Source organism: Marmota marmota, unplaced genomic scaffold (genome assembly GCF_001458135.2).
Source record: "Marmota marmota marmota unplaced genomic scaffold, marMar, whole genome shotgun sequence".
Taxonomy (NCBI): domain Eukaryota; kingdom Metazoa; phylum Chordata; class Mammalia; order Rodentia; family Sciuridae; genus Marmota; species Marmota marmota.
The window spans coordinates 738,587-764,556 of NW_026000005.1; the positions used below are offsets into that span (position 1 = coordinate 738,587).

Below are 25,970 nucleotides of genomic sequence, written 5' to 3' on the forward strand. Positions count from 1 at the left end.
ATTTTAAATCATCTGTAATCCTGCCACCTTTGTTCAGCTACCACTAGCATTCTGGAATAAATTTTAATTGTAATATATACAAAATCATCATATTCCACATACTAGATGTGGCTTGATTTTTCAGCGACAGACATCAAGGTTATTTTTTCCTTATCAGTAAACATAGGTCCATATTGCCATTTTGGTATTTCCTTTTAAGTCTCTACTATTCCCATATCAATTAGATTTTTCTACTCTAATAAATAAGGCTTTTGTAAACGTACCTATTCTTTGCATAGTTCTCTATTTATTTTTTTAGGGTAAAGACCTTGAACCAGGCACAGTGGCACATGCCTATAGTCAGTCCCAACAGGGCAACATAATGAGACTCTGTCTCAAAAAAATAAAAAGGCATCTGGGGGAGTGCTAGACCAATGAGGCATATACTTCTTTTTCCAAAGGCCCTCTTTAGGGAAACCAAACCCAGTTAATATTCCCTTTCTTTCAAACCTAGTCCATACTTGAATCTAGTAAGAAAAAATAAAAGCTGATATTTTGGTTTTCATATTTTTTAATACTTCTGGGGCTAAACATCGTTTCAAACATTCCACATGATTTGCCTGTTCACGTACCTTGCCTGTTTTTCTTGTGGAATATTGTTTTAGTAATTTAAGTTTCTTTTGCCAATCTAGATGTTCTTTATAGGCTTTGTAAAAGCATCTACTTTTATTATAAACTATTTTCTTCCCTTGCATTTTTTATAAGAAACTCTAGGCACAAAAGAATATTGAGGCTCTGGACTTTTCAACTTAGACCTTTTTCTTAGTCTGTTGCCATTTTCTGTTGGAGAGAAGGGCAAATATTTCAATGTGAGACTAATTAGTCTGAGTGGTAAATGTGCCATTCTCATAAAGTTGCTCATATGTCAGATGTCCTCGTTACTGTGTGTGATTTCAAGTTTTTTCATACTCTGAATGCCTAAGATTAAAACCAGCATTGCAGCAGAAGTTCAGCAGTAGGTCCATGAGGAGAAGACAGAATCCTGCGCAAACACATTTTTCTGATGTTTGCGGTTACCTTTGGTCTCTAAGATAATTGCCACTTAGAACATCACTTATTGTTTGCACTGTGAGGTGTGTGTTTTCACACCCAGGCCCACAAATATGAAGAATGAGTGGTCTAACTGAGCTATATTTCTATTCACTTTCAGAGTATCCACATCTTGGAGAGAACAGCGTCCTCTAGCACCGAGCCCTCTGTAAGTCGGCAGTTGCTAGAACCGGAGCCCATCCCCCTCTCCAAGGTCAGTGATGATATGTGGTTCCTTACTCAGATGGCCTGATGCTGGGACCAAATGATCTGTGAATGACTTTTACACCTGACTCACCCAGAGGTGGCTGTGACAGCTATTACAGGGTATCCCTTCCTTTTCTTTCTGTCCGCAGTACAATCTCTGCTTTCGGTTAGGAGAAAGTAGAGGAAAATATATATTCCTTGGATTTGCAGGGTTGCTTACAAAGGTTCAAAATTCTCTTTAAGAGAAGAAGGAAAGAGAAATTATTGCTATTCCCTGTTGGGGAGAGAAGGAAATATATTTGTGCTGAGCTAATGACAAAAAAGAAAAAAGAAAAAATCACAGGGTCCAGCAATAATCATAACAGTTACCATGATAGCCCACATACTGCACACCAGGCACTATGCTAAGTGCTTAGATACATTATCCCATTTAATGTAATTCTTATCAACAGCTTCAGGCAATGTCGATAGGTGTTACATTTTACAAATACAGAAACTGAGTTAGTAACTTGCCCAAAGTTATAAATAAAGGAAGGAAAGAAAAGAAAAACTCTTAAATAGCAGAGCAGGAATTCAGAGTTATATTTGCCCAACTCTACAACCAGTGCTCTCCAGCTGTACGGGGATTTTCAAGGTAAAACAGTCCCTACATGGAGGGGCTGTGGCACATTCTGAGATCTGTTTTCCTTTCCATGTCTGGCCTTCCTAGCAGGAGGCTCTGGGAGGACTTTGCAGATATTAAGACCTTTTCTGTTTTGTGGGAGCTAGAGTCCCTCCCCCTTCAGCCTGCTTTCTCTCAGACTAGAAAAACATCTAAATTCATTTATGTCTAAAATGCAAAAACCATTTGAGGAAATAGCATCTATTCCTCCCCACCGCTCCCTAAGAAGTTCATTGAACTGGCTCCCTTATCAAGAAAGCTGAAAATAGAATGCATTCAGATTTGGAATTCAGATATAAAAATAGCATTTAGCTCTAAATATGGTCAACTTCTAGATATAGTATAGCCAATCCTTCCACTTTGCTTTTTCTATATTAAATAACCCTTTAAGAAAAGAACACATTACTACCCTAGTGTTATTGCATATATATTTCTACCACTTTATATTTTAAAGACATTACAAGTTACAAAGTTTGTTCAATCAGAGAGGAGTAAACCTCTAAGCTAAAGAAAGAGGGGAGTTATCAAACTATAAAAAATAATTTGGAAATAAAAAGTGACTTCCATTCAGACAGCAATTAGAGAATGCATACTTGGTAAATATAATTCATATATCTCTTTGAAACATCACCACTCTCATAATTAGCAAAAAGAAAGGAAAAAAATAATTAGCATAAAGGAAGGAAAGACAAAAATAAATATGAGACACTGGGAAAGGCGGCTAATATTAATTGAACACCTATTTTGTAGGAGGTACTGGAGTAGAACATATATTCTTTCATTAGCCACCAACTCATTGAAGTAGGTAGTAATATTCTCTGATAATTAGCATAATTTCTCAGGGATAAAGACCTCAACTTGGTTAAATATCAATCCCCCATAGAAATAAATAGCTGTTATCCCAGCCCACAGCAGCAGCGGTGTGGGTTCCCTGGCCTAACAAAGGGATCTGGGTGGGGCACCAACATCCACTTCCCATTACTTCCCTATGTTCTTGTCCATTTGTATCTTGTTGTAGGACTAGCACACCCTTGTCGTGTTTTTGTATTAGTATATACAGAACAAATCTTTCACATCCCATCTAGATGGTAAAGCACCTCACTGTTTCAGCTCCTTTGAGAAAAGAAGGACTTCCTGGGCACTGATTTGTAGCAGAACTTTGTTTTAAATACACATTGCCTTGGCCAGGATTTGTTCAAATTCTTTGTTTGATGGCTTAAGTTCTAAAGCATTTCTGCATGCCCTCACTGTCACCACCATCACCCCCTTGCACTTACCCACACATATGCACATATATGTACACCTATACAGTATACCCTTGAGAAAGGAAATATTTCTCTATTTTTTAATGAAAAGGCTCAGGCTATTATTAGATTATATTAGATTTCTATTTTTATTTATTGTTACTGTATTAAAAGTATTTTTACAACTTCTTTAATCCAAAGATGCTTGTATATCTGACCTAAGTCAAGTACTGACATGATCACATCAGGGCCTTTGCTTCTATTTCTGTTTTAAGTAAACCTAGGAATATTTGAGACTTTTAAACAGAAAATAAATATAAATTGAAATTTCAAAAAAAAAATCTTCAATTTTCAGAAAGTTATTCAGTTTTCTTAAGGTATAACTCATCTACTAGGCATAGAGGCAGGAATTTTTACATAATGGAACATAGAGCACAGAAGACCCTATCTTGTACAGAAATGGGTTTTTCTTTTCTTACACACTTATTTAGAACATCATGGTCAGAATTTATAATTGAAATAAAGAGAATTTTGTTTGCTCTGATTTTATACTTTGCCTCTTTGTCAGCTTGACAGCTATTTCTATTTCTTTTGCTAGGTTTAGGAATATTGCATTAGAGCAAATGGAATTATTTGTTCAGAGATACTGCATTTATGTGTAAGAAATACGCTTTTAACTTCCTGCCTTTTCTATCTTATCCCTTTTTTCCTCCTCTCCAATTAAACTCCTAAAGAAGAAAGGAAAGCCACACTGATAGAAATCCGTGTCCATGGTTCCACAGAGACATGCTGTTATTATATTCTGAATTTAGTTAGGAAAAAAAAGAAAACATTTATACTTGTTATTAAATATTTCCATTCATCACACATACGCATGCACACACACAAAAAAAAATGGAAGTTAAATACTAGCCTTCAAATAAGATCTAGCCAGAAATAAAAACTCGATTCTTTTATAGATACTATCCACAGATGAAGCCACTAAAAATAGAAATGTCTTAAATATAGCTGAAATCTCTCAAGAACAAAGAAATCTCTAATGAATGTGTTCCCACTTATATAGAGAATTGTTCTTTTAATGATTTAATTTTGATTATTTAAAACTTTTAAAAAGGAATTAGCAAAAAGCTATCATTTTATGGAATAGAGTGGTTATCTACCTGTCTGGTGACAGCAGAAAGCCACACTTTCTAGACTTTTTATAAGAACTTACTATTTTCTCTTGTCATTTAAATATTATTTATAACAAAACTCACTTGTTCAGTTTTAATTCAGTAGTGAGAAAGGGGTGCCAAAGCCTTCCACTTGGCACTCTGGATAATGTGATAATGCTACCGGCACTTATCTTGTCCAAAAACATGATATTCCATGCAGCCTGAAATTGTCTCATCAAAAACATTTTTTTTTAAAAACGCTATATCTAATTACGTTTTGACCAGATGAATTACAGTTTCTGATAGAATTATCTACAAGTAGAAAACCACTTCTTAGGTTGTTAAAGATCCCTTCAAGAGTTCTTAATGTCACCAAGTGGACACCAGCAGTATGTTTCTCTAAGGTATACAGTTCAGTCTTTAGGGATGACCAGGAAGATGAAGAAGTGATAGTAGTCTCGGGTTCATTTGGGGGGTGTGGATAAGGTAGTTGTGCATTGGGCTTAGGTAGCATAGAGGCATGGTGCTGGTTTTGGAGGGCTTTTCAAAGGTCAGGAGCATCTCCTTGTCTCTGATGGTAGAATGAAGCAATGTTGGCCACATCTGGAGATGTGGATATGGGAGAAGCGGGTATGGGAATAGACAGTAAGGACTCAGCTGCCTCCCTTCCTGTGGCTCACATCAGGAACTGATTATGAACCCTTTCCTCTGATTCATGGGCTCCTCTCAAGCATTCTGCAGATTTGGGGCAGCTACCACATACCTACTTGGGCCAGCAAAGCCATCTTCTCTGAGATGAATTCCATTGGCCATTCCTGTTCAGCTCTTTTTTATGTAGTCTGTAAACATGATTTCTGATAGAACAAATCATTTTGGAAAGCATCTTCCCAAGTTAGTTTGGGATGAGGCATCCTATAGAGAGCCTGCCTTGATTCATGGACCACACATCCAACTTTCTGAGGGAGGCAATAGTGGGTTATGCTGAGAGATTTTGCCTCCCTGCATTATGCGCAGGATTGCAGCAGCTGCTCAGTGGGTATGGGAGCCTCTTCCCACCTTAGGAGCTGCTGCCTCTGCTGAATTGTTAAAAGGATACACTGTGGTCCAGAATGTCATGCCTGAACTCTAGAATATGAGCTCTTAGAGTGTTTGCTAGTTCAATGGTTACTTTATAACTGAATGGCCCTTAGAATCAACTGGGTTTGTCATAGTCCCCAGCTATGGGACTATGGGAGAATAAAGACAGACATCCTTCACTTGGCAAACCCAGTGTCACCAGATCTCATAGTCTTTCAGAAAATTTGGATTCTTAAAGTCTGAAATATTATGATTTGTAAATGTTTAAAACTCATTTTTAAAAAATGAAGTACCACAGATGAACGCAACATGTCTTGAGAAAGAGGAAACATTTGATTGGCTTTTAACAGGAGGGTGTAAAAGTGTGGACTCTTAGACCCAAGGTTTTTTGTTTGTTTATTTGTTTCTAATTATTTGTTACTTTTTTGTGCTGGGGATTGAACCCAGGGCCTTACTCTACCACCAAACTACATTCCCAATTCTAGAACTCAGATTCTTGGCCTTGCAGCCTGATGCTCTTTAACACTGGCACCCAAGGGGAGTTCTACCATTGAAAGCCTGTACTTCTCAGTGTGCACTTGACAAGTAAGGTGTTTAATACCCACTTGGAAATGCCATGGCCGCACCAAGAAGAAACGGGACCATGGCATAGTTCTGTGTTGATAGCAGGTTCCCAGCCACTTTAGACTCCTGCAGCCTTTCTGCTTCTACCCAGAAAGCCAGATCTGCACACTAATTGAACATTTGTCCTCAAAACAGCCCTACTCTAAAACTTTAAAGTTCCTCTGGTGCCCAGAGATTAACTGTCTGGGAAAATGCATTTTAAACATTCTGAGTACAGGCAATTGAAATTCCTTCCCACCCCAAGTAGACAAGGTGGCCCCAGTGAGTCTCTGATGGACCCTGTGTGCCTCCAGGTCTACCTGGGAAACTCATTTAACTTCAGTTAAAAGTGCATAGCTGTGTTTGATGTTAGAATTCGCTCCGGAATCTTTTCTACTTCTGGCGGGTCTAGTGTTGCCTCAAACGCAACTTCTACTTAAGAATCTGCTTTAAGTGTGTCGTCAAACACAGAAAATATGTGATTTGTTTTTCTTTTCTCTCAGGAAGCTGACAGCTGGGAAATTATAGAAGGGCTGAAAATAGGTCAAACTAATGTCCAGAAACCAGACAAACACGAAGGCTTTATGTTGAAGAAGAGAAAATGGCCTTTAAAAGGCTGGCACAAGGTAACATTTTTATCAGATTCAATTTCAGATCATCTTCATAGAAAGGATATTATTTGTGATTATTCAGTAGGAAATCAAGACTATTGCATATACATAAAACTCATTTTCAAGGCCCCATGCATTGCATTCTATTATACCTACTAGCGTCCAAGATCTGTAGCATATAGATGAAGGAGGAAATGTTTATGTTATACTTAAAATCCAAATTGTACATATTATTGTCTAACCTACTTTTTTCACATAAATTAGTGTGGATATGTTCTCATTAAATATTTTTCTAAATATGAGATGCTTTTAAGTGTATTCCTTTGGGTGGATTTATATATTCCACCATTATTAAAACAATTTCTTATTGCTGGATATAGAGGACTTGTCCAATTTTTTGTTATGTTGTTGCAATGAGCATCTTTATAATTGAATACTGTTTAGTTTTGTGGGATAAACCTTACAATTATTACTAGGACAAAGTAAATTTGGAAAATTGCTGATTCTGGAAATTTTGGTTACCACTTTTTAAGGTGGTTTATTCTTCTCTCCTCTCCCAATATCCTTTTCTACCTCCCAGTTTTAATTAGGGAGGAAATATTTGTTACTACATTGTTATAATTACCCAACTAGTAAGAATTCCATAGTGCTAGCTGGGTGTGATGGCATGTGTCTATTGTCCCAACTACTTGGAAAGGCTGAGGCCAAATGATCCCTTGAGCTCTGGAGTTTGAGACCAACCTGGGCAACATAGCAAGACCCCATATCTTTCCAGGGGGAAAAAAAAAAAGAATTTTGTGTTACTAAGGAAAAGGAAATTCTCTTCCACCTTCAGTATAAGCCCTCTGGTGGACCATTCAGAATCATCTCTGAAATCACTGGGAGATCAAGTTCATCTGCTCATCATCTCTGCTGATGGATTTCATCTTAAACGGACAGATTTGTCAACTCAAAGGCCCAGATAGTAGCTGACCACTGGCTTAAAACAGGACAGTTATGGATTATAACTTGCTTGAAAAAAACACATTTTATGCATTTTTAAGGGAAAGATTCGAAATGAACAAATGGGAAAGGATGTCCCAGTGTCCTGTCTCCAAAGATGGAACAAAAACAGATCAAAGGGGCTTCTGACTAAGATGCCCTCTCCCCTGTCAGAAACTGTCTCCCCTGAACCCTATAATATTATTCCAATGCAAGTGATCTTTCTCCATCCATTTTTAAAATTTTTCTTCCCTGAATTTTGGTCACCTCGTGATCCTTTCTGGGATCAGCTTTGCCTTGCACTCTGACTTGGCACTTCCTCTAATTGGTGGCTTGCTAAGCTCTTTCCCTGTGACATCCTACAGGTTATCGTCACTAAAATTCTTTGATAGATAGAAATTTTTAAAAATAGGGAAAAAAGGTCAAAGAAACATTTTATATGAATCACTAAATTTAACACTCTCAGTCCATGTTTCAGTATAAGTGACTGTGGTTTGACAACTTTCTGGAGTACGTCTATAAACATCTTGCTGCATAAATGAAAGGAGGGAGGGTCTCCTTTCCATTGCCCTTTCTCCTCATCTCCAGTACCAACCTATACTGATTCAAGCATCAGCCTGTTTGGCCCTAGACAATTGAATAGTTGTATGTTTTTCAATTGTGGAGATTGTTCGTTGCTTCTTGTTCTCCTAAATCTGAAACAAAGGGGTTACAGTGGCCTTTTGTGAGCTCTGGGCAGGTGACCCCAGACCTGACTTCCTGCAACCTCAGTATCTGTGAGTTCCTGAATCACATAAAAACTTTCCAGCAGAGTAATTTTCCAGCAACAGAAAGACTCTCTACATGTGTAGAGCTACAGGAAGTCACTGGGTCCTTTGTGTGATTGGGTCCTGGGAGCAGTTTGTTCTCTTGTAAATTGTCCACTGAAGGGAAATCAAGAGAAGAGAGTTTCTAAGTGTTTGTGGAGCAAAAATGGCTAAATCCATTCAGACTGGATCAAGAAGACCTTGGAGCAGACAAAAATTGCCAAAAAACCAAACAAGCAAAAAACTCTCTCTCTTTTTTCTACCCTTAATATAATTTGGAAATATTTAAATCTCTTTTACTAATAGTGAAATGCAAGCCGTTTGCTAAGGCCACTTAAACTTTCTAATAATTCATTCTTCAAAGATCCAATCTATTGGCTTCTAAAGTGAACAAGAACATTTTCAGGAATTATCTAGAGAAAATTCACGAGTTTGCCTATAGGGTAAAAAGAATCCTGCAGAATTGTGTAGAACTCCTCACAGAATTATTGTGACATAATCTGGATTATTATCATTTCTCACTTTGAGAAATATGTGGTTCATTCAGAAGATCTTAGCTAAAGGCCCTGAGATTTCCTCCTTGTTATCAAAACCATGGTGAAAAGATTCCATCCCCCTTGAGTTACATGTAAAAGAACCCTGGTAGGTTAATAACACAGAATGAGAGCTCTGATCTCCTTGCAGCTTAAAATGACTATGGCCAGATGCACTGAATTCATATATTAAGATGATCAAACATGTTGATTGCTAAATGTGAAGCAACTAGACCCACATTTGTGAATGTTTTATATAATTCAAAATATAGACAATAACTAGGGATGTTTGGTTCTTGCAGCGTTTTTTTGTCCTGGATAATGGAATGTTAAAGTATTCAAAGGCACCACTTGATGTAAGTAGCACACAGGACTTGTTTCAAAAGTTGATTTAGAATTCTGCTTGAAGTGAGTAAACACTAATTGTACAAGCCTTGTGCTGTAATTCCCAGCTTTGTGCATGTCTATGCCTCTGATATTTAACAAGCTTCCAAACCTGCATGTTTCGGAGAAGGTGTGTCTTGTGCTTATACTCAAGATAGCAGAAAGTCTCAAACTAGTGCATGAAGGTTTAAATTAACTAATTAATGTACGTTCAAAACAGAAGCTTAAACCCAAGAGCAACACGTAAATAAAATCACCCCTTTCTCTCTTGAAGAGAAAAATGCAAATAGTCTTTTCTTTCCTCTGGCCCTCTCAATAAACTCTGCTTGATGTACTTTTCTTGAGATTTAAAGCCATTTTTGTTCTTGTCGATGTCCTTTTGAAACCGTCTTTTGAATTTTATTTCTGTTTCATACATTGTTTTATCTTGGGAATCCCAACTCACAAAAATTTCTTGAACTAGTTTTTGTTTAATACATAAAGTAGTCGTTTACATGAAAATCAGGAAAATTCCCTTCGTATTATATGGTGCAGGGGAAATGACATAAGGCTCAGATTACAGTTTAGTCCCTATCTCTGCTGTTGAATTAGGGTGTCTTTGATCACAAGGGGACAGCCAGAAGGAGGAATGGGCTGCACTGTGTTTTGCCTTCCGTGTTGCCTACCTCTGCCCTAGCTCTGTCTCACTGTTCAGGGATGTTCTGGGTCATAAGTCAAAACGTTGACCATAGTTACTTTAGGAATCATGAAAACGTCTTTTGAAGGGATATAACCTATGTGATCTAGAATTCTGAAGAACTGGCCTTAGAGGCTGTTTCCAAAACAGGAATAAGATAAATATTGTCACTTAATGAAATTGGTATGAAGTCACAGGAACTTTAACTGTCCTCAGTTTAAGGGTCTCAACTTCAGAATCCCAACCATTTTCTCTTTATTAAAGAGGTATGGTAATCCACTTCCCATAGATAAGTTAAAAATTACCTTCAGCTCACTAATTCAATACAGACCATAAGTACATCAGCCCATATATCCTATCAGCGTATTTACTAATCTTTTGATTTCAGATTCAAAAAGGGAAGGTCCATGGGAGCATAGATGTTGGACTATCTGTGATGTCAATTAAAAAGAAAGCAAGGAGAATAGACCTTGACACGGAAGAGCACATCTACCATTTGAAGGTGAAATCGCTTTCCAACAGTTCTTGGGCCATTATGGGAGACCTGATTTATCTGCACCAGTGGCAGGCAAGAGATGGGTTTCCCAGTTACCTTCTCTTCTTGCTCTTTATTTCAGGTGAAGTCCCAGGACTGGTTTGATGCCTGGGTTTCCAAGCTGCGCCATCATCGGCTGTACCGTCAGAATGAAATTGTGAGATCACCAAGAGATGCTAGTTTTCACATATTTCCTGCAACTTCCACAGCGGAGTCCTCCCCAGCTGCTAATGTTTCTGTTGTTGATGGAAAGGTATGATTTTGCTCTATAAAACCAACATGGCAATTGCTTAGAAAATTATGCAGATATGGTAATCCACTTCCCATAGATAAGTTAAAAATTACCTTCAGCTCACTAATTCAATACAGACCGCAAGTATATCAGACCATATATCCTATCAACGTATTTACTAGTCTTTTGATTTCAGATTCAAAAAGGGAAGTCCATGGGAGCATAGATGTCGGAGTATCTGTGATGTCAATTAAAAAGAAAACACCAGGAAAAAAAAAAAGTTTGCTTTGTAAACTGACACTCAAGAGATAGCAATGACATTGGCATCAGAGTTAATCACAAGTATAGATTAGGCATAAATGTGGTCACCAAAAGTATTAAGAGTTATTTTTCCCTTTTTAATGACTAGAGGGCATTCTATTTTTATGTGGCTTTGTAAGAATATTAGGAAGAGGAGCAAGTATTTGTTTAATCAGCACCCAATAATCAGGGACCTTCCAGATTTTAGGGTGATAATAAGAATACCCTAAAGTTCTGAAAGTGAAACTTGTTTTTTTGCCTTGAGCTGTAATGATTTGACCCAGAGAGAGCTTGTAAGTCCAATAATGAAGTTAATGCAAATAAGTTAAAGATTGTGACAATAATACAGGTAGTAGCCTTTTTCAGTGACCAGGTACTCCATGAAGCATTTAACATTCACTTATCACTAATTTTTCATAAAAACTAAGTTCAGGGACAGTAAAGAAATTGTCCAGAATGGCACAGCATTTAACCCTGAATCATCTCTGTTTCCAAAACCACTGCCCTTTCTCTTACACCAGGTGCCAGGCAAGGGAGGCTGAGGTTGTTCCTGGGCTTCCGTAGGAGCTCATTTTCTTTTTTTTTTTTTTAATATTTATTTTTTAGCTTTAGGTGGGACAATTATTTTGTTTTATATGGTGCTGAGGATCGAACCCAGTGCCTCATGCATGCCAGGCGAGCGCGCTACTACTTGAGCCATATCCCTGCCCCCATAGGAGCTCATTTTCTATGCTACCGAAAAGCTACAGGTGTTGCTTGTTTAAAAGTTAAGATTAAGCCTGGCACAGTGACACACTCCTGAATCCCAGCTACTCAGCAAACTGAGGCAGGAGGATTGAAAGTTTGAAGCTCACCGGAGCAACTTAGCAAGAGCTTATCTCAAAATAAAAAAAATTTTAAATGCTGCAGTTGTAGCTCAATGGTAGAACCTGCATGAGATCCCTATATCAAGGGAAAAAAAAAAGCCAAGGTTGTGGCAACAGGCAGGGAGGCAGCTGTTTCTTCCTTTGATTCAATAATTATGTTTTCTGAAACATGGACACATTGTACTGCCCAGGGGTGTGCCAGCTTTATACCTGGCACATGAAATCAAGAACAGAAACGGCTGCCACAAGTATTTCAGTGGAGATTCTGCTTTCTCTGTTTGCTTTCACAGGAATGTACATCATACATAGATTTGGGTTTCCTTTGCAAAGCATCAAAAAAACCTCATGAAAAAAACTGCAAGACTAATCAAATCAGATTCAATGAAACATTACTATCTTCAGTTTTTGTTATTTCAGTGGAAATTACTTAAATAATGTCGGTTAAGTCCCATTACTTGTTTTTCACAAGACTCTCAAACCTTGCATTATTTCATTCTTGTTGCAGCTTGCTAAGGACTTTTTAAATTATCTTTCTCCTAGAGTATAATACTGGGTTAACACTAATACCAGCCAGTTCTGAAATAAAAGGAATCATACCAGAAGGTCAGGGGGCTAGGAATGTTGGGAACTTACAGATGCCAAGATAGTCCCCAGGGTTCTCTGAGCCTTCTGTGTTCTCACCACAGGGTAAAATGAATCACAGCATTATCCAAATTAAGTGAGAAATGTATCCCAAATGGATCTTTTAAATTAAAAATTTTAATTCTTTGGTTTTTCCGGCTTCTGCCTACATCTTTGGCACTGAGTGTTGACAAAAGATAACATTGTTTTCATCCCTTGTCTTATTTATTAAATGACATGGGTGATATCTGAGAACGGTGAACTGAAACCAAATCCTCCCCACTCTTTGCCTCAGACTAAGAAAGCTCGTTAATGCTGGTTTTCACAAAAGATCTATTTCTTTAGTTGGGAATGGCATACCTCTAAGATGTAACTTGGTAAAAGATTTCCATTGCATTTATCAAAATGCAATAAAGATTGAAAAGAGCTTTTAATAATTTCGCTTGCCTTCTTCATGTCAAACTAGGGGACTCCTGAATGGGAATTGGTTTGTGGCCCAGTGTGGGTAGTAAGTCGTCTGGGTTTGCTAAGTGTGTGCATCATTTACTTCTGATTTTGAAGAGACACATTCAGTTGTAATCGAATATTAAAACCAACTATGGAATTTTAAAGTTATTTCAGCTTTACAGGAAATAAGTTTCTGCTATTTCACTGAAGTTTACTGCACTTATCCTGGTATCTACATATTTCATCTAACTTTATTTCACATAAAATCCTTTAAATGGAAATTCAACCAGCTATAGATAATGACTTGGCAAAACTGCCTTTTTATATAATTTTTCAGTATGCATTTGAAAATAAGGCTATATTTTCAAATAAGGCTGCTTGCTGGTGGATAATGGATTTAGGTATCACATGTGGTTGAGGAGACATTGAAGTGATTATAAGGGCACAGAGGACTTTTGGAAAGGAAGGGCTTTAAATCATGAGTTAAAAGTACCTCAACAAGGACACTGCATCTAATGCAGCTTACTGAGTAACTTAAAAGTGCTGGGAATCTGAGTTGGCAGGTCCTTGTGAGTATGAGATGCAACAAATTTGAATGTTATCCCCTTCACTGATTGGTGGAGCTGGCAACCTAATGGGAGTGTTGTTACTTATGGGGAGGCGGCCAGCGCCTCACCAGGGGGTCCTTTTCTCTGCTCAGGAGGGTATAAGCCACCAGAGAAAATAAGTCAGAAATAATTAGTGAAGAACAAAAGTCAGAGTCAGAATTATAGTTTTGAAGCAGAGTGCCTGATAGGTCCAGACCACACTGGAGCTAGAGCTGGACAACTAGAAAATGGCTCCTGTGGTTTATTTAAGAGGGTACCTCAAAGGCAGGCATAAGGTTTCAGGGGTGGAGTCTTGCTTCGTGTTGTATTCAACAGATTGATTGACATCTTGGCAGGTTACATCCATCTCTGAAAGGCTGCGTGGCTGCAGCAGGTCACCCTATCTCCAGTGCTGTGTGGGACATAGGGCTGAACTGAATAGGGCTCACATGTGTCTGGGCAGTCTTGGCCAGAGGAAATTTCCACTTTAAGTTCTCAGACACCAGATTCTCCTATTCACTGGCTGCGATGCTGATTTTTAGTTCACAGAGAGCCCACGGAAGGTTCTCATCAGTTACTGTTTGTAAATGTTGCCTTCCCTGGGCACATACCACGTTTAGCCAACAGGCTTCCTCCATATTTTCAAGATGCCTTTTATTCCTCTTTTCTTAATCTCACTATGAGGGTACTTATGTTTCTTAATGATCATTGAAATATACTCTTTCTGCTTCATATAACCATAGGGTTCATTTCTGTTTTTCTTCCTTATAGGTGCAACCAAACAACTTTCCTTGGCAGTCTCCTCTGCCATGTAGCAATAGCCTCCCTGCAACCTGTACAACTGGCCAGAGCAAAGTGGCAGCCTGGTTACAGGACTCGGAAGAAATGGACAGGTGTGCAGAAGGTTAGTTCCTGCCCATTTGGGCTATCAGAGTAATAAGCCCTCGAATCAAACCAAACAAAAAGTACTGAAGTGAATTGTGGGTACTGCATCTTTCACCCTGACCCCTTTGATTGCCTTGACCTTTCCTTTTTCTTACTTTTATACACTAAATTCTTTTCCATTTCATGACCTGGGCTACTTACCTGCCGGTTCTCCTGTACCCTCACAATAAATGAACCTGAGTTTTGATCTTGCCTTGACTTCCTCCCACTTCAGCCTTCTCTCATCTTTTTGCTGGTTCTGCTGGCTCCATGTTCTCTACCCTTCAGACCCTGAAGAGCCCTCTGCCCTTGCTCCTGGACTCGCTGTTCTACCTTTCTCTCTAGGTCTGTACCATGGCTGCCTTCTCTGATGCTGTCTTGTCCATAAAACGAATATATATTTCCTGACAACCCAGCCATAAAGGGCAAAATTCTAATATGCTGCATCTTTTATCCATAGTTACCTGTTAGTGGTATATATCACTAGGGATCAGTTTTTAAATATTCTGAACTAATACACGATTCCCTCACTCTGTATCTCCAAGCCACTTTATCTCTTCATACTTTTTCCTTTCTTGTAATCAGCTAGAGCATATTGGTCCAAACTTGATCCATAGGCCATTTCCATTCTGTGAGACAATTTTCATTTGATCTTCAATACCAAGAAAAACAAGGGCAGTGTAGAGAGTACTTATTAGGGCTCGACTGAATTCTTAAAATGATCTTAAGATGACATCAGGATTAATTTAATTTTTTTACTTTATGAAATTATAAAAAATTAGATATGATATCATTTTTATGTTCTTACTTAGAAAAATGAAAATTTGGCAATCTGTTAGTCTCCTGACCAAATATTTTTTTTCACCCCACCTGTGTGTGAACTCAAAGTCTGTAGCATTTTTATCAGCCCTTTGGGAGATCCACCTCCCAAACTCAATCTTTATGTGAATATATGATTGAAGAGGGATTTTATATTCATTATCACATCCAGCTGACTTACCAAAGGTTTTCCTTGAATGTATTCACCAAGGAAACACTCAGACTTTAGTTTCAGTACAATAACTTCAGGTTGGGGAAAGAAGCTGGACTTCACCCACAGCAGTGATTCTGAAAATTTCAGCCTCTACTCTGGAAAACTTAGGAGCAGAGAAGTTCACTCCCTTTACCAAGGTTTCATGGCCAGTAAGTGGAGCTGGGACTCACTCTGGCATTCTGATCCCAGAGTGTGTTCTTGGACATGTAGTTGCTCTGCCATCTCAGTTGTGTCTCCCCTGAGAGTGGGCCCACGTACCTTACATCCCTGTTTCTGTCAGTGCTTTTGTCATACCCCCACTGAAACCTCGGGGTCATCTTTGATCCTCCTCCCTGTTCATCCAGCCATGACCAAGTCCTGTCTGTTGTTTCTTTGAAAACCTCCTCCTCATGTTCCCCTTCTCTCTTCCCCTGAATTCCACTCCTGTCTTTCTGACTGAGGCCCATCATTCTTGTCTCTGAGTGATCACCAGCTTCCTCACTGGTTCTCTGCCTCAGTTTCTGGCTCTGCTGCTTCCTCCCTCTCAGAGGATCATGGGAAATTACCATTCTTGGACCTGACTGCAGGTCCTGGATCAGAACTTAGCAGATATTATCCGCACTTTGTGGATGAGGAACCTTAAATGTATGAAGGTTAAGGAATTTGCCCAAGAAGATGCAGGTGCCCTGGTAGAGGGATTGGGACTCCAGCCAACCCACATTCGACTAATCCCAAAGCCAATTCTTTGTCCACTACATAATGCTCCCTGAGAACTATTGGTTTTTAAAATAGCTTTTATGCAAAAACTCTTTAGTGGTTTTCCATTGGCTCTGGGACTTTAGTCCAAACTGCTTAGCCCAGCATTTAGCAACCCATGCCCTCAGATTGCTGACCCTTCATACCCTTTCAGCCTTGCCTGCTGTAGTCTCAACCAGACTTTGCTATTTTGTGGATATACTTGGGTATTTCCACCTGCATGCCTTTATACAGATTGTTCTCCCCAACCTTCAGTGTGCTCTCTGTCCTTCCCAAGCTTCCTGTTTTGCTAAAACCTTTCCCTCAATCTTCCAGACCCAGAAAAATGTCTGCTGTAGTTTTTTTCCTTAGTTGTAGATGGACACAATACCTTTATTTTATCTATCTATCTATCTATCTATCTATTTATTTATATGTGGTCCTGAGGATTGAACCCAGTGCCTCACACATGACAGACAAGCACTCTATCACTGAGGCACAGCCCCAGTCCATCTGCTCTGTTTTTGGTGTGTTCTGCTGACCTAAAGCCACAGTCTCTCTTTTTTAATCTCCTATTACACTTAAAAAACAAAAATGTATATTGATCATTTGTCACAGAGAGTGTCTAAATTGAGGTTGGTTGCATTTCAAAAGTAGGAACATTTCTTCCATATTTCATTGATTGCATTCTAAAAATGTAATGTCTATTGAATGCATTATTTATCTGATTTACAGTTCTAATACTTAAAGCAGCTGACTATTTATAGATCTGGAAACCAGTCCAGACCTTAAATATATAAGCATATTTAAATATGGAGCATACTTTTTCCATAGGGATGAAATGTTAGTTGGTATAACATCTCTGATAGATTTTAAAGAAATCAATCATTACAAGAGTATTAGTGAGCTACATTCCATTCTGTTTTTCTAAACTTGACTGTGACTCCACACAAATTCCAGACAACTATCTTGTAACATTTTGGAGGAACAAGTAGGCAGGCCCCTAAGAATAAAACCACAGGACTGTTAAGTTCCCTTGAGTCTGTTTCCCATGTGACAAAAGCCATCAGAAAAGGAAAGTGTCTTTGTATATGTACTTAGGGTAATGATGCCCATTCTCATTCCACCATCTTTTCTACCTCCATCCCCCCTCCCTTCTCCTCCCTCCTCTTTGCTCTATCTAAAGTTCCTCCATTTCTCCCATGCTCCCCACTCACCCCCATTATGGATCAGCATCCACATATCAGAGAAAACTTCAACCTTTGGTTTTTAGGGATTGGCTAACTTCACTTAGTGTAATATTCCCCAACTCCATTCATTTACCTACAAATGCCATAATTTATTCTCTTTTAAGGTGCAGTAATGTTCCATTGTGTATATATACCACAGTTTCTTTATTCATTCATCTATTGAAGGGCATCTAGCTATTCTGAATTGTGCTGCTATAAACATTGATGTGGCTGTGTCACTGTAGTATACTGTTTTTAAGTCCTTTGGGTATAAACCCAGGAGTGGGATAACTTGGTCAAATGGTGGTTCCTTTCCACATTTTCCAAGGAATCTCCATACTGCTTTCCATCATTACCCTAAGTATATATATGAAGGCATGAATGGTGTGACTCTACTTTGTGTAAAACCAGAGACAATTTTTTGAAAAATTGTGCTCTATATGTATACTATGAATTGAAATTCATTCTGCTGTCATGTATAACAAATTAGAATAAATAAATAAATTTTTAAAAAGAAAAAAGGAAAGTGATCACACACAATTTTAGATTTTAATGGGTTCTACACTAAGAGCAATTAATTGTAAGAATGGGCTTTGAAATCTTCTAATAATCAATGGTTTTAGTTTCTAAATCAGAGAAGATGTGTTTAATTCACTTTCACTTATCACCACCTTGTATACACAGATCTGCCTGATCATATTTACCATATTATGGATTGCCTCCCCCTAATTACCAATACCACCATTCATGGCCCAATTCTAACATATTTTTATTTCTGATTTTTTTTTTAGATCTTGCACACTGCCAGTCTAACCTTGTGGAACTTAGCAAACTCCTGCAAAACTTGGAAATACTTCAGAGAACTCAGTCAGCACCAAACTTTACTGACATGCAGGTAAACCTATTACTGCTGCCAGCAAAAACAGTTAACACTTTAATCTTTCCTGGATCATTCTGTGAATATTCAAGTCACATTTAAAGGGAAATAACTACAACTAATTTATATTCTAGAGTTATTCTTAATATTTTTTAATCTTGGTGTCATTGTGTTAAAATAACTTAAAATGTTTTTACATTTAAATACAGTGCAAACTGCTGTAGAAATATATCACTGGATCATTCTTCCCATGTGTCTGTTGCAATGGCTTTGAATATATATATTTAGACACTTTCAGAATGAAGACTCTTTTCATAGAAAAAAATGCTGAAGATATCTAATCTTGTTTTCATTCTGCATATCAGAAAAAAAATACATTTTACAATTGAGTTCTTTTCTCTGCTTTTAATGAGATGCCTGTCTCTCCTGGTTTGCTTCAAGGCTCTAACAATTATTCCTTACTAACTGACTGTTCTGTCTGCATGTGTATCATCTTTGTAAACTTAATAATCCGTTGTTGCCTTTAACTCTCTGTGCAATGTAGGCTAACTGTGTAGATATTTCAAAGAAAGACAAGCGGGTCACAAGACGCTGGAGAACAAAAAGTGTCAGCAAAGATACAAAAATACAACTGCAGGTACAGATTTTACTTTTCCTTCCTTCATGTTTTCATATACTTTTAAAGTATTCATCTTTATGTATATCCGCTCACAGATATTGGATTGAGAGAGCAGCTTAACTACTTGAAAGCCAGTGCTTCTGAAGCAGAGTTTTTTTTTTAGATCTAAAATGGTGGGAAATCTATTTATTTTACTTGCTTGGTCATAAGTGAAAATAATTAGAAAGAAAGATAAAATTATATGATTGCGAAGTAGCATTTTCATTCTCAATCATAGCCTTTGAACCATTAAAACTTTTTAAACAAAAAGTCACCTTAAAAATCTCAACTAAGCTGGGAGTAGTGGCACATGCATGTAATCCCAGTGGCTCAGGAGGCTGAAACAGGAGGATCATGAGTTTAAAGCTAGCCTCAGCAATTTAGTGAGGCACTAAGCAACTCTAAGTGAGACCCCATCTCTAAATAAAATACAAAACAGGGCTGGGGATGTGGCTCAGTGGTTGAGTGCCCCTGAGTTCAATCCTGGTACCCCCCCCAAAAAAAAAATCTGGACTAAAAGTCTGGTAGATTATAATAAACATCCATTTATATATGCTAGATCTTAAAAGAACCATTTATGTATCAACTTTGTCCAAATTTTTATCTATTGACAAAAAGAGTAGAGGGTGCACTAGAATAAAAATCAACAAGCCTGGGCTTTCATCTAATCACTGTGATTTTCTGGCTATATAAATTTTGTGCACGTCTGTTAAATTTTCTGGGCTTCCATTTGTTCCTGGGTAAAGTGATGGACTTAATTTAATGATCTTTGAATTCCCTTTTAACTCTAAATTCTGTGAATCTGCAAAATAGATATTATTGGGCCTGCAATAATCACTATAAAATCTGAACTAAAGTCTTAATGGCTCATAATAAATTTAACTGAAGTTGATTTTAAATAAAATTTTTACTTGAAATAAGTAGTTCTAAATTTTTAAAGTAAGATCCTTTTATGTCATAGTGTTGCAGTGATACAAATACAGTAAATTCTTAAAACCTCTTGTATCTAAATCACATTATTTTCAGATCACCAAACTAGACTATCTACAATTCTAACCTTAGCTGTGTATTCTAAATGATTCTTAACCTGCACAGTCAAAATTAGACTTATGATTTAGCTTTGTTTTTATTATACTATAAATCAATTTGAATCCTAATAGAAGGTAAATGCTTTTCAGAAATCTTCACTTTCTTCTAAATAATTAACAGAATGATTCTTCTCTAATTCTAACTGCTTTAGTAACATTCTTTGTATTGTAATTCTGAATGTGTAAATAACAAACTGTTGCTTTGCTTTCTAATCTGATATATTTAAAAAGAAATTTTCATAAGCATTAAAGATCTATTTTTTATTTAGAGTTCTATAGCCTGTAAATATAATTAGTGTTTCTTTATTCGGTATTTTGTTTGTGTTTTCCCTTCTATTCATAAAATTAGTACTATAGGGACAAATGTGTCAAACAATTTGACAAGAGATTTATCTAGAATTGCCTTTGGCACTTTTTTTTATATGTTTTGAACTTGTGAGAATCTCATTTGTTTGTTTGGTGTGTGTGTGTGTGTGTTTGTGTGTGTGTGCATGTTTTCAAGTTGAGTGTCCATGGTTCTCATAGCCAAGAAAAAGAACTATTTTTATACATGAAAGAACCATTCCTTTAAATACAATAATGGAAGAAAGCTAGCATAATAAGAACATATCCATTTGTGAATAGACATTATTTGCCTGGTTTTTAAAGGCAAATTAAATTCTAATTAAGTTAGAGACCCATTCACAGCTGCTTTCTTGAATGGTTTATTCTCAGCAGCCCTGAGCTCAGTGCCCGTGGCTGGTAGCTGGTGGCTGCTGCAACTAGGAAGCCCATACAGCCCTGTGACAATCCAACTTTACTGGAGGAAACAGAATGCAGCTGTGAATACTTCTGCTAGTCACAGGCAATGTTTAAACTATACCGAGAGGTTACAAGGATTTTTTTGGAGTCATCAGAAGAAATTGTTCAAAAAGCAGGAAAATATTTTCTGTTTATGTTCCTGACATATCTTTTGAATAGTTTGCTTCTTTTTAAACTTTTACTTATGCTGTCTTGTTTCTTTTTCATGTGCCAGATAGAAACAACCTGGCCCTTATCATTTTTGTTTAGATATTTTTGAGGGAAATTGATGTAATCTTATCCCCACATTCAAAGACAAACTTTGTCTTTTCAAAAGGGAAAGATGGTTCTACTTTAAGTAGAAATAAATAGACTTCAGGTGGCAGTAAGCCACTAATCTCAAAGTCCTCTACTTGTTTTCATAGACTGAAATGCTGAAGAATTTTGTACCATCCTGGACCTTTTCAGCTTGTCCAAGCCAATGGGTCTTCCAGGAGCCCTCAGGACACTCATTTTCTGTGACTGGGAGTTACTCAAAGTTCCCCAATATGCACACCTGCTGGGGACCCAGCCATGACTATGGCTATTACTCAGCAGTATTTCTGCCCACAGAAAGACATGGCATTTATTTTTACTCCAGTGGATTGAACATACCTATCACTTTTCCACACCCTAATACCCAGTTCCCCCCCCCCTCCTATTTTAAATGCTTTTTGACTGTGGGAATTCCATCTAATGGTGCCAAGTATCTGTTGTGAGCTTATCATCATCTCATTTCCCCCTGAAGATCCTCGTTGTGGCCAACTTGAGTGGCTCTCAGGTTGTGACAGCCCATTTTACATCCCCTCTGTTGTTTGCATCTAACCATCAGCTGTTGTGAAGGAATCCAGACTACCAAGGGGTGACAGTGCTGGTGGTTGTTCCTGCTGTTATTTTTATTGGTGTGGTGTCACTGAATTTTGAAATATAAAATAGATTCTATTAAAAAATTGAAAATGAAGAATGTGTTATACTATGTGTGCGATTGCTTATTTTTGTATGGGTGAGACCATGCTCCTGACTCAAATCTTTTTGGCCATATTTCTTCTAGATACCATGCCATAATTTAATGGATCAGAAAATCCATTGTGTAACTCGGGAAGTCAATACTTGTCCTAGAATATTCTGTGTTTGTGTGTGGGGGGAGGGGTTACCTTTTTTAAAAAATGGACTTCCTGGCTCCCAAATTTCAAATCTTTTAGTTCTAATGAAAATCTGAATACCATTATGCAGAAAGTTTGGCTATGTTTGTTTGTTTGTTTGTTTGTTTGTTTGTTTTGGTTAGGTTTGGGGTTTGTTTGTTTGTTTGTTTTGGTGGTGCTGGGGATTGAACCCAGGGCCTTGTGAGGCAAGCACTCTACCAACTGAGCTATATCCCCAACCCTTAGTTACATTTTAAATGAAGTAGAGGACAAAAGGGAATGATTTTAAAAATGTGACATAGAAGAAAGAGCTGCTAGGTTTCCTGTATTGTCAATAGAATGAATGTTAGAGATGATGAACAATAGTAGGAAGTACATAGTGGCAGATCTGTCATTAACATGGAGCTATCTTAGATATCATACATCCTCTGGTAAAAACAAGTTCTTCCTTTTAGTACATTAAAAAGGTAATGTGTATAGAAAGATTTTCATGAAAAACATTATGTATGTATTTGTGTGACTTACATATATGTGAACAGAAAATTTGTGAAGATGGAAGAGAAATATGAATGTAATTTGGAAAATTACATCCCTTAATCTCATCCACCAGAAGGAGGGGGAAAAAAAATGAAAGAATTCTTCTACTGGTTCATGTGTAGGCGTACATCACTAAATGAAACTAATTCTTCCGGTTTTTCAAAGCTTATTTTTTATGGGCATTGAGAAACTTGAGATTTTTTTTTTTAATTATTATCCTTAGGAAAATTGTTCAACTTGAAGATCTCAACACGTTTCCTAATGTTGAGTCCCAGTGAGCAAGCTTTATGGTAGGGCATTAAGTGGAGGCTGATGAATCCTGGGTCCCCTTCCTTATTTTTTTTTTTCTCTCCTCCTGGTCCAGAGGAGGCTCTCATTACAACCTGTTCACATTAGCCTTTGCACATTATTTAATGAGTTTTTCCTGAACTTTTTTCTTCTTTGCTCCCATTAATTGAATGCCTTTTGACTTCGTGTAACATTATATCACATAACTAAAACAAGACACATTTTAAAATCACAGGCTATGCATCAATGCATAACCAACCATCTCCTTTTGAGGTAGGGATGATCTTCAGCAAATAGACTTAACAGAGTTTGGGTGACCTACAATGAGAATAATGAACATTTCTCATGGCATTGAATGCCCTTTTGAGCTCTTTTCTATGCTAAGATTTTTGTTTTGTTTTTAAAGAAAAGTCAACTTTGGTTAAAATTCTCCGTCTCCCTTGTCTGATTATCTTTCATTCTCCTATACCCCATCCTCTCCCCTCCCCAACCCTCCATCCTGTGTTTTTACCCCCTTCTCTTCTCCCATTCACTGTCAGGAAGGGCCACCCGCGAAGGGCCAGTTCAGCACAACTCGGCGCCGGCAGAGACTAGCAGCAGCAGTGGCTACAACAGTGAGTGGATTTCAATCTCAAGTGGAAGTTTAATAAGAATGAGAACCTGTATGAGGGTAAACTCCCTGTTCAGACAGTGCCACCTGTGTGCGATGGCATCAACTGTAGCCCACTCATATTGGCTTAGCTTTCGCACGTTGTTTGGCTGTCTTTGCATGGCAGCAGTCAGACATGGGTGTTCATTTTTGCAAGGAGAAATATTACATAATCCAGTTCTTTTTCTTCTGCTGTCAGTGTAAGAAATAATTTGAACTCAAGTTTGCCAAACTGATTATAGTGCCTTATGGTGGGGGAATTTATTTAATGATATCATTTTTGGTTTTGTCTCGTTTTCTTTTGCCATACTGATATTGGAAACTTTGTTAACTGATTTCTGTTTTCTAAGAAAAGTCATGTTACTACAGACATAAATTGTGCTTTTTTTTGTAGCAATGTGACTATTTGAAAAGGATGTGAGAAAGAAATGAGAGGGTAAGAAAAGGTACATTTCGATGTCATCTCTAAATGGCTACCCAAATTACACTTAGCAAGGGAAAATTGTTTTCTGGAAAGAATACTGACATGAAAATAAGAAAATGTAGTGTAGAAATGAAAAAACAAAAACAGAGTTAGATGGCTTAATCCATAGCCAAGGTTGGTTTTTCATTTTTTTTTTCCTAAAAGAAAATAGAATAGATATAACGGTAGTAGAGGACATATTGAAGTAGTTAAGGCAGAGAATACTGAATATCCATACAGAATTTAAAATAGAATATTTAAATTTAAAATAGAATATTCTATTTAAAATAGAAGAACCTTTTGCTAAGTCAGATGCCATAACACACTCCTGTAGTCTCAACTCCTATGGAGATCGCTTGAGCCTAGGAGTTGGAGGCCAGCCTGGGCAACACAGTAAGACTCTATCTCAAAACAGAACAAAACAAAACAAAAAGTACCTTTTGCTGAATGAAAGTGAATCATAAATTTGATGAATTATGAGATGCTGGCAACTTTTAAAAATACAATATATTGAGCTAATCGTAATCATGGATATGAGGTTTTTTTGGCTATAGCATATTTCCTGAATTAAGAACAGTCTTGCTCTTGTTAAGGGTGAGATATAGTTTAAGACCAGAATTGCTGAAAACTATGAAAAGATTTTGGTTGCACTGTAGGTGAGTGGCTACTGGTGTGAGGATTATTGGCTTTCTACTTTATGATTGGTAGTTAACTCTGGCTTTCCATCTATGTGTTGAGCTGCATTGTTTGAGGAACAGAGTTGCTTTTGATTATTAAAGCAACCCATGACTTGGATTTTATTAGGGAATTAAATTCACAGTCTTGAGAACATTGGAACAAATGAATTATTGAAGTTGCTTTCACATTCAATGAATATGCTATGCATGTATTCAAATTCTGACAATAGATACATATGTAATCAATTAAATTACTCAACTGTAATTTTTCATTTACAAAATTAAGAAATCCAAATGATTATTAGAGAGAGAACATTATAGTATGGGGAGGGAAAAGTGAGTCATTTTATGAAAATATTGTTTTCTCAAATAACAACCTTCTGGGGTGACACATAGGGAAGTGATTGTGTCTTTCCTGTGTTCATTTATTAAATTGCGGATACATACAGTGAATGATAATAAAACTAGGATTACCACTTATTCTATTGGGATAGAATAAGTTTTTATGTTTTAATTGAATGTAGAAGAGAAAAATCTTTTAAAAGAAGAAAGCTTTAATGTCCACATTGGTCACAGAAATCATAAAAATGATCTAGGTGTGTCCAATGATAAAAGTTACTGGCAACATTTAATAACATTTTCAGGAATAACTAGGGGGAATGTCTAGTTAAATGCCCTAGAAACTGTGGCTTGGATGCCATACTAAAAGAGCAACACTAAGCAGGACCCTCAGCTGGCTCCCTTAGCCCTTCTCCCTGGTCCCAGTGACCTGCACTGATAACTCAGCACCCCTATTTCTTTTAGTGCTGAGGTCTGCCTGTTCCTTTCTCTTCCCAGCACTGAAGTTATCCCACACATTTTGAGCAATTCCTGTCCTGTTAGATGTCTTTCACCCAGAACCCCTCTGGATTATTCCTACTCACTTAACTTTCCTCACCCACTCGAGGTGTCTGGGGCAACTGAGACTGTGCCAAAGCAAAGGGTGTCCAAGGAGACGTTTCCAGAATTTATTCTTGTTGACCCTTAGTGCTAGTACTCAGAATGCCAACTCACAACATCAGCCAAACCCCACAGAACAGGTTGGAAACAGAGACACACTTGCTTCTTCCTGTGGAAGGACACTGAAGGTCTCCAAGCAGCCCCCCAAAGGATCCCAGTACCCATAATGCCAGAACAACAAAAACAAGGGAATTTTCACACTACCTCAATAAGTCCTATAAACTTAGCATTTGCTTAGTATCTATCTTAGACCTTTGCACTTTTTTTTTTTTTTTTTGGT

At 37.6% G+C, this 25,970-nt stretch overlaps 1 protein-coding gene across 20 annotated transcripts in view; it reads left to right on the top strand.

Annotated features, from left to right (window-relative positions):
- The window catches only part of Osbpl6 (oxysterol binding protein like 6), a 193,966-nt gene that overhangs the window by 133,722 nt on the left and 34,274 nt on the right, over positions 1-25,970 (top strand). For 12 of the 20 annotated variants that reach the window (XM_048808018.1, XM_048808014.1, XM_048808016.1 and 9 more), the window contains 9 exons: positions 1,190-1,282; positions 6,518-6,640; positions 9,248-9,301; positions 10,394-10,507; positions 10,623-10,793; positions 14,365-14,497; positions 18,285-18,388; positions 18,915-19,007; positions 23,442-23,516. In XM_048808018.1, coding sequence (XP_048663975.1) covers positions 1,190-1,282; positions 6,518-6,640; positions 9,248-9,301; positions 10,394-10,507; positions 10,623-10,793; positions 14,365-14,497; positions 18,285-18,388; positions 18,915-19,007; positions 23,442-23,516 — 960 coding nt within the window. The remainder of the gene's footprint in view (positions 1-1,189; positions 1,283-6,517; positions 6,641-9,247; positions 9,302-10,393; positions 10,508-10,622; positions 10,794-14,364; positions 14,498-18,284; positions 18,389-18,914; positions 19,008-23,441; positions 23,517-25,970) is intronic. The other 8 variants (XM_048808023.1, XM_048808027.1, XM_048808032.1 and 5 more) reach the window with 4 other exon arrangements.